The sequence below is a fragment of the Phacochoerus africanus genome, chromosome 2 (genome assembly GCF_016906955.1).
Source record: "Phacochoerus africanus isolate WHEZ1 chromosome 2, ROS_Pafr_v1, whole genome shotgun sequence".
NCBI lineage: Eukaryota > Metazoa > Chordata > Mammalia > Artiodactyla > Suidae > Phacochoerus > Phacochoerus africanus.
In genome coordinates this window covers 9,866,297-9,880,414 of record NC_062545.1, presented here as the reverse complement: position 1 = coordinate 9,880,414, position 14,118 = coordinate 9,866,297, and the positions used below count along the sequence as shown (strand labels likewise).

General features: G+C 45.6%; 1 protein-coding gene across 8 annotated transcripts in view; it reads left to right on the top strand.

The window, feature by feature from the left end:
• ARID1B (AT-rich interaction domain 1B) overlaps positions 1-14,118 on the top strand; it is a 439,972-nt gene that overhangs the window by 364,287 nt on the left and 61,567 nt on the right. For 5 of the 8 annotated variants that reach the window (XM_047769858.1, XM_047769859.1, XM_047769857.1 and 2 more), the window contains 2 exons: positions 5,926-6,253; positions 8,122-8,250. In XM_047769858.1, coding sequence (XP_047625814.1) covers positions 5,926-6,253; positions 8,122-8,250 — 457 coding nt within the window. The remainder of the gene's footprint in view (positions 1-5,925; positions 6,254-8,121; positions 8,251-14,118) is intronic. The other 3 variants (XM_047769863.1, XM_047769862.1, XM_047769860.1) reach the window with 1 other exon arrangement.

Here is a 14,118-nt window from a genome sequence, read left to right as displayed (position 1 = left end):
ACACATCTACTGGAGTAGCTAATAATTGCTTTAATTTGGCAATATCAAGAATGCACAGCAGTTAGAACTCTTACACACATGTTAGTGGAGTTTCTTATAAAGTTAAACATGCACCTAACATACAGCCCAGTACTCTCATCCCTGGAGTTTACCAGGAGAAGTGAAACGTACGTCCATGCAGAGACTGCGTACCAGCGTCAGCTTCGGTCATGACCGCCCGAAACTGCGAGGAGCCCAGATGTCCGTAGAAATGGACGACTGCGCAACAGCAGAAGGGGGTAAACTACTGATGCGCAACGTGATGACTGAATGTCAAAAGTCGGATGATGAGTGAGAGGAGCCGGGCACGATACCGGGCGACTGTATTTATATGACATTGTGGGGAAGGCGAAACTGTAGGACCAGAAACCGGGTCAGTGGTCACCAGGGGCTGGGATGAGTTTGGCCACAAAATGGCAACTTTCTGTCGTGATAAAAATATCCCATGTCTTAAATGTGCGAGTGGTTAAAAGGAGTATATGGATGCTGTTGCAGATAAATTGTACCCCAGTAATCATGACTTAAAATACTGTGTAAATAACATTTTATATATTTGAATCACTTTGTGTTGTAACTAATACAACATTGTAAATCACCTATACTTCAATTAAAAAGTAATAATAATACTGTATAATAGTTGGCTATAAAAAGTGATTATTGGCTAAACAAGATAAATGCATATTTAGCCCTAATTCACAAATGTGTTTATCATGATATATAGCTAATTATCCTTTTTTTTCCCCCACCCAGAGTCCAGGGTCTGTTCTAGGATTCCTGCAGCATATTACCCCCACAGCATAGGGGAATAATATGGGACTTTGCCTGTAGTAATTATTCATAGGTAACCTTTGAATGATTGAAGCTGAGAAGCAAAATAAGTGGAAACATTTAGTAATTCAATAAAAGCATAGGCTTGGAATAGTAATTATAAATAGCAAATTAAAGAGCTCTAGAGCCAGGTACAGAATTATTTGTGACACCGCCCCCCCCCAAGATGATGATGGCGACTTGAACAGAGTCTAGCTTCTGCTTCCTCAGTCTGGTGCTTGAACACAGCTCCTGGTGGGTTGAAGTCTGAATTCATTTGGTGACCAATTTTCCAAATCTAGTGTGCCAAGATGAACCCACTTGAAAACTGCGGGCTCTCGGACTTGGCTGCAAGACCCGTCCAGCTGAGGTGGGCTGGCCCAGCATCTGCCGTCTTCATTGTGCTTAATGCTGGATCCATCTGTTTTCTGTCAAAGCTGGTGCCAACAAATTACTAATCCATTAGAGAAACATGGAAATAAGATTGCACTTCTCATTCCTGGCTTTTCCTCTCCTATTTGGCTTGGCCTCCATGTTTGGTTTTTGTTTATTTTGGGGAGAAAGATATGTTATCGCGTAGGCAAGGTGGGAGGGGTGTGAATCATTTTTCACTCCCTCCACACATTTTTTTAAAGATTATGGAGAAAAGATCATCTGAATAATTATGGGTAATATTATGATTGTGGATCGTGGCGGTGATAACAGCTATCATCTATGAGGTCATTCGAGGCTTGGCACCGTCCCCGTCACCTTCTCCCTAGTCCCCATTGTTGTTGTCACTTTGCATGGCAGAACTGACTTCAGAGAGGTTAAATAACTCGTCCAAGGTCATGCCCCTGGGAAGCATCAGAACGAGCGTGCAAACCCAGTTTCTAGAGCCTAGGCTTCATCTGTTGGCGCCTCTTAAGCCACTTAAAGCCTTTGGAAACCATTTTTATCCAGGCATGTGAGTTTAATGAGGAAAGTCTTTAAAGTTTCAAGGAGAAGAAAAAGGGACTTTGTATTTCTTCTGCCAAATAGAGGTCTCTATAATTAGAACATATCCCCTTGACATGTGCTTTGTGTACCAGTTCATGGAATCGGCCCAACTCATTGAGGAAAAGTAGATGGCGAGGCCAGCCCTCGCTGGGCCTTACTAAGTACAAGTGCACACATGTGCGCGTGCGAGGCCAGCCCTCGCTGGGCCTTACTAAGTACAAGTGCACACATGTGCGCGTGCATGGTGGGTGTGCCCTGAAGCTTCCTCCACCCGATTGCAGAGGGCTTCCTGCTGTACAGCGAAGACCAACTGCTGAACTGAGCGAAGCTATTGAAACACAGCTCTTCTCAGTACATAAAATGAATGAGAAAGGTGGACGTTGGCTGCAGGCTTACTGGACCTCGCGGTTATTTCTCTTTTTTGTGTTCTTTAAAACACAGCCCCTGGCTGCTGATTAAACCCGAGGTGCAGGAACCCAGGGTGACAGTGTTTCTCTGTTCCAAGTATGAGCAACGTTCTACTTCAACTATTAGTGGAATTCAACAAAATCAGGAACCTTCCTCTCATGTAAAACTACATCATGGGCACAGTCTGCATTAACCATGCAAATGCTTGTTTTCCAAAACAAAAGATTCAAGCGTCATTTCATTTCCTTCGAAAGCAAAGGGTACATAGGTTTTCACTGAGTAAAGGCTCTTACCCATGTGTCATTTAGCAAGTGTTGAGGGAGGGTGGAAACTAGCTCCAGAGCCATGGCGTAAATATGTGGATTAATTTCATTTGTATTCAAACTGTAAATGAGTTTGTTAATTTTTAATAAAAGCAAGAGCCAAGAAGGAGCACCGCATCTCACCGATGATGATAACAGATAATCTGGAGTGAAGGGCTGTGAGGTCAGGGCCGGGGGTGGCGGGAGCCTTTGTTTTGCTCCAGAGAAGAATTCTGAGGGCTGTGCACAGAGAATGCGGGGGAAGAAGCAGGACGCAACATCCTCCCACGGCTCTGCGTCCCTCCCAACCTCAGTGAGTATGAGGTGCCCTTTCCGCCAAGATGGCATGATGGGAAAACAGGCGGGGACCTTCTGTGTGGTCCCGTGGGATGGGAGACTCGGAGCAGCCTCAGAACTTTTCACAAAGAACTTTGAAATTGATCAATGTTGACTGTTTACCTTTCACTTGAAAACAGTGTAAGTCTGATTATTTCTGCAGAGACAGGCTGTCTTCGTGAAAAGCAATTTAAATTTGACGTGCTGGCCTTTAAAGACTGACTCACAGGCCACGAGGGGGACCGAGGTGATTTACGTCGAGCCGCTCCTGGCCCGCCCCTCTCCTTCGTCCTCCTGTCCGTTCCAGCTCCTCAGATGGCCAGCCCCTTCCTCTGCCATCCCTCTCCAGCCTTTCTCGGGCTTCCCAGGTTATTCAAGGGAAAGTAGGTGCTGGCTTTAGCAAGTGACTTTCTGCGCCTGAGGAGCACTTCCTTAGGAAACTTGTCCCAAGACTGGTCTGTAGAGGACTCAGCAGGCGATGGCTCGCTCTGGCCAGCATCCGGTGTTTGCAAAGAAAGCTTTGTTGGAACACAGGTGCCCATTTGCGTGTGGCTTGCCTGTGGCCACATTGTTGGGGCTGCAATGCCAGTTTAGTTGACAGAAACCATTTAGCCCACGAAGCCTAAAATATTAACTGATGTCACGTACGTGAAGTACCTCCAGCCCTTTACAGAAAGAGCGCCCAACCTGAAGTCCCTGTGAATTGTGACCTTCACACGGTGACCTTCACACTGTGTGCAGTGAGAAACGCACTTCATGGAAGGCACTTAAGAGAGCAGAGAGCGAGCACTGGTCAGTGTTGAAGTCTGGGCTTCTCCCAGGTGCATGGGTGATGCAGCCTCACATGTATGCACTCAAGAAAGCCTGCTGTCGCAGTTATGATGACGTTCCCTTAAGCCTTTGAGGGGCCAGACAAGGGTGCAGCTAGCAGTGGGCTCTGAGCTGCACTCCGACTGCCCGGGGGGTGAACCAGGGCTCCTCTGCCTTTTAGCCACGTGACCTTGAGCTAAGCCACTCAACATCCCGCACCTCAGGCTCCTCCTGACTAAAATGAGGATGATAATGACAGGGACCTCTTGGGCTTGGTGTAGGGATTAAAGAAGGTAATGCAAAGAGCTTGAAACTGAGCAAAAATATCAATTATTGGCTTTTCTTGTTGTTACCAATCCAGTCCACTTGCTGCTGGGAAACCTGGAGAAGTGCCTCTGCATCTTCACAATAAACCCCAAGCTGGGAAGCCTGGTATCCAAGGGCCTGCCGGGCCTGGCTCTTCCCTCTGTCCCCGTCTCATGGCTGCACGATGCTCAGCAGTGACTTGCTCTTGAGTTTGCTCTCTCGCCATCTGTGCTGTTGCCCACGGTGCGCTCTGCCCTCCTCTACCGTGTTATTCACCATCTGACAGTCACCTACCACTTTGGCTCCCATGTGTGAGGTGCTTCACGCACGTTACATCAGTCAATCCTACAGCAACTCTTTCAGTAGACGGCGTTAAAGAGGACTCTTGTTTTACGAGACGAGACTGAAACAAAAAAAGATTAAAATAATTTCCCTAAGGTCATATAGTCAGCGGATGTACACACAGTCTTCCCTCAGCCAGCCCCAGTTCTTCCAAGTCCCAGAGCCTGCCGGACCCGGACTCAGGCTGCAGCCCGCAGCGGCTTATTCAAAGGCACCGTCCCCCAGCCCCCCACCACGATGACCCCTCACCCCCACCCCACACAGACTTAGTCTTCTTTCTCTTGCACTTTACACATTATCCTTTTGGTTTTGTTTTTTTTTTTCTTGTCTTACTTCTATCCCTCTACTTCATACACACACACTCCCAGGTCATGAGCTTCTTGAGTCCAGGAATTGCATCGTCATCTAGCTTTTTATCCCCTGTGCCTAGAACAGTTATGTTACATGGAAGAGGAGATTCTTCCAGAAAGTAGTAAGGACGGGTGGAGAAACGCTAATCCATATCCTACAAACACTTATCCTTGTACATATATTTCACTTCGACCCTTATCTGGAGGCAGCATGTTTTATTGGTTAATTACATGGGTTCCATAATCATTTTGCCTGAGCTTGAATCCTAACCTACTAGCTGTTGATTTTCTTCCTTTGTAAATGGAGCCATGGTCGTGTCTGTATTTCACATAGTTATTGGAGAAATGAAGGAAGTCATTGATGCACAGCACTTAACCCAGTATCTTACACATAGAATGGCTCAGCAGTTAGGGTGATTGAAGTGGCATTATATATGCCTTTAATTTACTTGAATGTAACTTGCGTCCACTTATTCAAAATAAAAGGGTGGAAGGAGAGAAGAAACAAAACTATTGCATTTGCTGGGGCCATTCTCTCCGTGCGTGTTTCCCTGTGTGAGATGACGTGGCCGCCGCTCATCTCAGTCTCAGACTCTGCCTGCCACACCGCACGGTGCCGAGTGCCGTGCCGTGCTCGAAACTCTATTTCGTGAGGCAAGACCCCACATACAAACTAGCCACTTTATCTGGTACCGAAGCAAAAAAAAAAAAAAAGTCTTCCAGACCCTGGAGCAAAGCCACCTGTGCTGGACTAATGTCGAGTTTCCCCGTGACACCTCCGGTGGGGTTGTGAAGGGTAGTGTTGACTGCGCATGTGTGTGTTCTTGCCCCTTCCAAACCCTGTGTCGCAACTGCTGAATGTGGTAGTGACGTGACGGTGCTCTCACAGGTTGGTGTTCACCCAAGGACTGGGGGCTGGAGTAACCACGTTGGTTAAATTTTGTAAGGCTGTGAGGCGCTGGATGTGCTGAAGCAGCCCTCAGCACTGGTGTCCTTTGTCTGTCCATAGACGGTCTCAGTGGTCAACCTGGAGTTCCCTCCTGTGTGGCTCTTTGCTTTGGGAATGTGCGGAGAGCGTCTTTTGAGACGGCCAGCCTCAGCAGCGCCAATTGGGGAAGGGTTAATAAGGATAATGACTCCTATCCTGTGTGGATCACATTGTTACACAAAAATTTATTTCCAGTGAATGTGTTCACAAGCTCAAATAGTAAGTAAAAGGCTTTAATTTGTGTTTGATTTTTATTTAGGTAACTACTCCAGACCCCCAACGTATAGTGGGGTGCCCAGTGCAAGCTACAGCGGCCCAGGGCCCGGCATGGGCATCAATGCCAACAACCAGATGCATGGACAAGGGCCAAGCCAGCCATGTGGTGCTCTGCCCCTGGGACGAATGCCATCAGCTGGGATGCAGAACAGGCCATTTCCTGGAAATATGAGCAGCATGACCCCCAGCTCTCCTGGCATGTCTCAGCAGGGAGGGCCAGGAATGGGGCCACCAATGCCAACCGTGAACCGTAAGGCACAGGAGGCAGCTGCCGCAGTGATGCAGGCCGCTGCAAACTCGGCCCAAAGCAGGTATGCCGTCGGGGCGGGCGGTCTGGGTGTGGACGTGTGCGCATGTGCAGAGCCCGCGTGCGTCCGCCCTGCGTCACGTGGGGTGGAGAGCCACATGCGTGATTTTGCTTGGCCGTTGCCTTTGTGCTAAATATAGGCTGTACTGTAAAGGGCAGAGTTGTACATCATAGGCTACCTTCTGTGAGACACGGAGGAGGGAATCTGAGTGCTGGGCAAAGTCAGACCTGGGAGGTGCTCGGAAGCGGCTGTGCACAGTCACCACACCAAACAACCCAGAGCCAGCGGCACAGGGAGTGTCTGTGTGGTGCCATCCGACACAGTGACGTCTAGGCGGGAAATTCTAAAGCCTAAAAACTGGCTCAAATCTTAAAACATTCAAGAAGAACATCTCCCCTTTTTTTCACCCCGCCATAAAAATCTTTATAAAATAGAAACTCTGTATGTGCACGTGTGTGTATTGTGTGTGTTTGTCTAAATGTCCATGTCTGAGAGTTCTTACTTCATGTTGTGTTGTATTTCATTTTTCTGGGCATACCTCTCTGACCTAATCAAAAGGTGGTTAATGAAGCAAAGATCCTATTTCAGAAAGTTTAAGGTGATAGAGCGAGGCTTTAGCCTTAGCTGTTAACTCGTTTTTAATCCTGAATTCTAAAAATGAATTCTCAGAGTAAATTCTTGACCTGTATAAAAATGACAGAATTAAAAATATATGAGGCAGACCCCTAGCCTGGCAACTTCCATATGCCGCAGGTGCAGCCCTAAAAAGCAAAAAAAAAAAAAAAAGACACAAAATGAATAGGTTTTAAAGGACGCACGTGTAAAGATGTTTGAATTATGTTTAGCATATGGTAAGGTGTGTTTTAAAACAAAGGTCGATGAAAGAGATATATGAAGGTATGGTATCTTCAGAAAAGATAGAAGATTCTGATTTTCATCCAAGGGAAATAAAAGGGTGTGTGCGTGTGTGTGTGTGTGTTTAAATGTATCCCTTTGTCACTTTTCCTCTGGAGCTGCTCTTTGGGAATGTCAGGGACCCCTTCAGTCTCACTGTTTCCTCCAAATAACAATAAATTTCCTCTGAGGAATCACACTGAAAGTCACGTTCTCTCTCTCCTCTCTCTTCCCTCCCTCCGCACCCCCTTCCCCGTTACAATGACTTAGAATCTTCTGAAGCCCAGCACTGCCTCTGAACTGAACTCACAAAGGCCGTAGAGAGAATGGTTTTATAAACCTGTCTATGAGGACTGGTTTGGCTGGTCCAGATGCAGTTCTAATTTAGGTTTAAATGAGTTGTCCATTGTCGCAACTCATAAAGCACAAGTTACTTCCTTTTCAAGCGGAAAGCACTTGCTTGCATTTGACATGAAGTGTTAGATAGTGGTCTGGGAAGAAGATAACCGTAGAGATTAAAGCATAATTGTTTGATTTAAAAGGCTTGCTGTGCTCCCTCTCTGGATCAGTTACGTATCATTTTTGCTCTAAGTTAATGTGGAAGTGCGCCTCCGTGCACACTGATCTTCTGTTTCTAATCGGCGGGCCGTTCCACAGCCTCGCCTTCGCCTCCTGCCCCAGCACAGCCCTCGAGCAGATTATATGGAGACTGTGTATTGTTTTGGCTCTTAACCGAAGTCAGAGCTGTGCTCGGAGCCGCGAAGCCGAGACTCTTACTTTGCTCTCCCCGATGCCCGGCCCCCACCCGCCTGAAGGGTGGTGCTCCGGCTCCGCTCCCTGGCAGCTGCACGGTTCGGCGTGTTCTGCCACACGTTCTGTGACCTCCACACCTACGTGTGGAAGTAACATGAAGGACAGGGGGTTCGTGCTTGTCTACAGAACAAATCCAAAGAAGTTGTTCTTCTGTTCTGCTTTAGGCCACCATACATTAGGTCGCCTGCTTATCCCAGCCAGTCTGGGGCTGGCGGACGCCCCATGTTTTCTTCCCAGCACCCCAACTATGGCAACTCTCAGGCTCCCATGATGCACCAGCCTGACCAGTACGGGTAGGTAGCCACACACCCTGACTTGCTGCGGGACCTGGGCATTTTTTAACTGTTACTGAACGTGCCATCTGGCTGCGAAAGCAACGCCCAAAGCAAGAGAGCGAAAGACCTACAAGGAAGTCCATCTCAGAGGGGTTGTCTTTTGTTTATTTTTGTTTGTTTCGGGTTTTTTGTTTGTTTTGTTCCGTTTCGTTTTTCATCCTCCCTGGCGGTACTGTGGTAGTTTGGCCAAGACCTGCATGCCGTCCCCAGGTCCTGTCTCTGCATGGCTTCGGCATGGCTTCTTTCCTTCACGCCTGAGAGGCAAACAGAAACTTTGATCTGAAAGCAACGAGGTCACCTACTCGGGTGTGATGTCCCCCGTTGTTGTCGTTGTGTTGTCTAGGAACCTGTGTTGTGTAGCACCATTATCACGACCGCGTTGTTGTCTTTCCTGCCACAGCCACCTGCGCCAACACGCACCCTGAATTCACAGTGCAGCGGCCTCATTGACGGGAGCCCCACTGCAGGAGGCAGGGCTTAGGTTATTAATAGGGCTCACGAGGGCTTTCATTACATCATCACTGAGCAAACATCTGTGCCCAAGATTTCTATTATTTCCGTCTCCCAAGGAGGTTTAGAATATTGAAGTCACCAGGAAAATATAACCAAGTCATCCAGCACAGGATTTTCTTTCTAAACACAGTGTTGCCCTGTTATTATCAATGTCAACACAGGAATTACATACAGCAACAAAAAGCATCTCCCTTCTTTCCTGCTACAAAACTATATAATATCAGGCTGTCACCATCTTTAGGTTAATAAATACTCTCAAGGTATACTCTCGTAGAGTGATTGACTAAACAAAAATATTTTATTGATGTCATTTTGCATATAATAAGGTTACCTCACTTAGACTGAAAGTTAGTTTCAGATGAAACATGCCATATTTTTGTAAAATAAAACAAGAAATAGTCAATTAGCTTTGTTTAAAGACTAAATTTATAGAACTGTGTTTTCACTACTTGTTATGAATTCATGACACACAGAGCTATTTAATGGTTTTATATTCAGTATACATGTATTTAGGCAGCGAGACCAAATGATAATTTTGCAACCGAGAGTTCTGAATCCTGTAAACATGGTTCTAATGTGGACCAGCAAGATGAAGAATTCTGGAACATGATCCTGAAAGTGAAGCATGTGTAGAAGTGGGTAAACATACTTCTTTGGGAGAAACCATCTTTTCTTCTTTTTGCCCTCATGGTACCTTCAAAGTCTCTTCACTAGTTAGGTTAGGAGGATAACGGGGTGAGGGGGAGCATTTATCATCGGCAGCTAATCCGTAGGATCTGTCTTTTACCAACTCAGGAGTCCTATTTAGACCCACAAAGCTGGTTGGGCTGTGCCTTGCCAAGCCACATTAAGCAGCTGTGTAAAATGAATTTAAATGGCATGCATCAGAGTAAAATCTCTTCCACTGGGGCAGAAAATCAATGTTAGCTAACCAGCACAAGAAGATCAAATCTGTGTTTCAGCCAGCAGCATCCGGATAGCGTCCTTCGAACACAGCACCTCCTCCTTAATTAAAAATAAGAAAAAGAAAGAGGTTGGAGTGATTCTGTGTAAGTCCTCTGAAGCACTCTTGGCAGAGGCTCTTTGCAGCCCCCTCCCTGTTAGCTCTGAATTTTGTGCCATTTGTGTCTACACTATTCTTTCTAAGGAAGAAAGAAAAGAAAGTTTTATTTCTATTTTAAATCTTCCTTCCTTTGCACTTTGAAGTAGCCATAACCTGTTGTGCCCTCTTTTAAAAGTGGGGCTTGAATGTGAGAAAGCATGTTTAGTTCATGTTTAGTGCCATGGGTTAAGAAATTTGATTTTCAACATGCTTTTGCTTTCCTAACAGCTCATTGAAGCAAACTCATGTTTTTGCTTTTGTTTTTGTTTTCTCTCTTCACCAAGAGTTCTGTCACATTAAAGTTAGGTGGGCAATTTGAAAAGCCAGTTTGCTAAATGGCAGTTTCTTAAGAAGTGGCTCAAGCCTTTCAGAAACACCGTATTCACATTGTTTGTTTGTTTGTTGTTGTTGTTTTGTCTTTTTGCCTTTTCTAGGGCCGCTCCCACGGCACATGGAGGTTTCCAGGCTAGGGGTCGAATCGGAGCTGTAGCCACCGGCCTACACCAGAGTCATAGCAACGCCAGATCCGAGCCGCGTCTGCGACCTACACCACAGCTCACGCAATGCCGGATCCTTAACCCACTGAGCGAGGCCAGGGATCGAACCTGCAGCCTCATGGTTCCTAGTCGGATTTGTTAACCACTGAGCCATGACGGGAACTCCCACATTGTTTGTTTTAATGAGTTCTTTCTCAAATCAGAATCCCCCAAAGGCTTAGAGCCTATGGAATAATCTGAAAAAGACAAATTAATGACGAAGGGAGCGAGTGAGAGTGTATGTGTGTGCACACACGCGTGCAATTAGACAAAAACCTCACGGCAAAAATGAACTATTATGGCAGTTATGTGTCAGGCTTTCTCAGCTAGTTGAATGTAAGGTAGTGTAGAGAAAAAACATACACGTTTTTACTAATTCCTCTTTTGAGAGTAAAACCACTGCCTTGAATAAGTTAAGGAACATACGGGTGAATTGTTTTTTCTTTTTCACCTTTTGAATAAAAGAATCCCTCATTTTAAGTATCAGATGGTTTACAATAGAATTTGATGAATCTTATTTTCAGATGCTTGATTAGCGAAGTAATACCATCCGGTCATTTAAAACTAACAATTTAGATGCAGTATCTGTCCAGGACCCTCCCCATACACACTGGCTATACTTCTTCCTCAGAAGATTCCTGCTGTGTTCAGTTTTAAAGCATTTCGAGATAATGTTCTCTAATGAGACATGGAAATACTGGTCGATCTTACCAGAAGCCTAGTCGGGGATGACAAGCGACTCTCATCTTCTGTCCAGTTGTGCCTGCCGCCCGCAGTATCGTGTGGGGAGGATTCGGAGGCACTGTTGAAGCGCCGCAGAGCTGAAGTTGGCCGCAAGCTCAGGAAAGGCTTCGGCCGATTGCGTCTAAGGAAGCATTTCCATAAATCCCAGGCGACAACATTGTCCTTAATAGTTTTTGAATCAGTGTCCTCTAAGCTTAACACACACACATACACACCCACTTAAATTTCCCTCAGTTATTTAGTATGTTTCGCGTTCATTCCTTCATTCTAGGTGGCACCCAAAAGTGTCCAAAAGTGACGTCTCTGCCAGTACAGCTGGTCTGTGGCTGTTTCAGCGTTGTCTGGATTGTTTTCATGGAAATGAGCTCCCAGGATGATGCATGACTTCAGTGAACTTAGAAAAGGCCTGACAAGCTCATCTTTAGGCCATGGTAGATTCCTACCCCTCCAAGTCAGCCACCCCCAGCACCTCCCAAATATCAACTTGAATCAAGTCTTAAGTGACTTGAGATGGTTGGTGTCAAAGTCCTGGCACAGATCTTTAAGATGATATTGGTATCAGAATAGGTTCCAAGAGGATGGAGGGTTTCGGTTGTAGAATAGTAAAATTTTAGAGCTGGAAGGATTTTAGATGTCATCCAGCCTTTCCCCCTCAGTGTTATGTTGAAGGAAATCAAGACTTACAGCGTTTTGCCTGCTCAGGATCATTTAGTAAGTTACAGGCAGGGCCAAGCAGATCCCAGGGCCGTTTCCTGGGCCTACTTACTGCTCTTCCTTCTACTCAAAAAAATCTCTTAATTTTAGTTCTCCCTCAATCTAAGGCAAATTTACTATTAGAAAGCAAATATTAACCCATATCTTACTGAGATCCTGCTTGCATCGAGGTCTGGATTGATTTTCTTTAGCTCGGCCTTCATTGCACCTGAAAGGGAGGGAGTGGCTCCTTCCCACTCAGGTTCCCTGCACGTCATGAGTGGTTTGTTTCCAGAGCCACACGTCTTGTGAGATGAAGTGACAGTTTACTTGATGGCACGCAGTCGGGTTTGAATCTCTGTCCTTTCCACCCTTCGACTGCCCAGCAATAGCCTATGGCCCTCTGTGTTCTTCAGACCGGAGGGTAGCTGGTCAAAGAAGGGATCTGCGTCTCGCAAGAGTAGATACGGAAGTTGACAGTTTTACCCAGAGAAATGCATACACCTGTGTGATGCTGAGACACGCCATGCCTGTTGTCCTCTTCTGTCCCCAAAAGATTCCCCAGTGAACTAACTGAATGTCAGATGTGTGAAGACTCTCAGATTTATTAGTTTAAAAAAAAAACAAGCAAAAATGAGTCAACTTGAAAAGTCTCATTTTTCTTGCCTAGGAGGGAATTTTTATACCGTATATCACAACCCTGAGTCCAGAGACCTACATTCTAATTCCTGCGACATACCAACACCTAGGGTAACTGAACTTAGTTTTATTTGGCTTTATTTTTAGTAAAGTAGGAGATTAGGAAGTTTAATTAATATTATTTTTTGATTCTTAGCCACTCTTTAACAGAGTGAATGAACGCCATGAAGTCTTAACCATAGTGTAGCTCGACGGGCAGCAGCCTGTTGATATTGGCCGAATGCGGTTGAATGGTCTGTGAGAGCCTGAGCGATGGTTCCTCTGCTTGGAAACAGCTGGCTGCCCTTACAGACCCCCGCAGACTGGTCTGTCCTCTCGGGCCTCCAAAGATGTTCATTCTGTGTCTTTGTGCACCCTCCCAACACACCACACAGACACACACACATGCACCTTCCAGCAACTGCTCTTTAGTGAGGTGTATCTATAATTCATTTCCCCTGTTGCTATTTGCCAGTGAGGCACTTTGTCCTCTGTTAGTCTCCTCTTAAGACCATATGATGCAGCTCTGCTGATGGGCTAGGAGCCACTGGCATGGAAACACAGCAGTGGGGATAGTGCACTAACATGTCGGGGGTGGGGTGGGCGAAGACGGCTGTGTGTGTCAGGCCCCAGTTATAGTGGGTCCATGGACGTGGAGAGCTGTGAGTGATTTGTGTTAACTAAGAATTTAGCCCTTTGGATTTTGGGCAATTAGGTTTTAAAATAATAACTATGATTTTTAAAACCATGTTTTTGAAAGACAAGGTGAAAAGATTACAAAGGCTCAAGTAGGATTTTTATTTTTGCAATTAAATGTAAGCCTTTTGCCTTAACACCTAAACAGAAAGCTTTCATTTTTAGCTTTTTTTCCCTTCAAAATTTAGAATTTGAATAAATATTATTATGTTGGTATTTTAAGATTATAATTTCAATCAAATCTTTCAGAGTTCCAGAATTACTATGGCAGCCATAAAGTACCTTTATTAGTCTTCAAATTCAAAAGTAGTAAAACACTAATTTTTAAAAGAACAAGAGAAATTTTGTTCTAAAAGTTTAATGAGATCCAAGGAATCAAAGTATGAAATGTACAGCAAACCTTTAATGGACTCCAGTCTGCGGCGTTCCCAGGGTGACTGTTATCTGGAGAGATTTTAAAATAGATACACACCCTCACTCCAGCCACCAGTGATGAGGCTCACAGGCCTGCATTTTTTATAAACCCACTGGGTGATTCTGGTATAGAAGGCCGGCTCAAGTCTAGGGGTGACATTAGAGACGCCTGTGGCTGCAGAGCACTAAGTAAAACACAAGGGAAGGGGCAGGAAAGCCCAGGCTCAAGGAGCTGGTGCTTGGGGCCTGGTGTACGCTGAATGAGGGAAATACTGGACTAGAGCTGGGGGCACTGGTAGAACTAGGAGGAGCAGATGTTTATGCAGACCTGATACTGTAACTCGGGCTTTGGTGAGCTTTTAATTTGTGCAAAGTTTGTCTCCTGAGTCCTTCTCACGTCCTGCCTGTGAGCATCCTCTTGGATATCAGCATTCTCCTCATCTTCTGAGA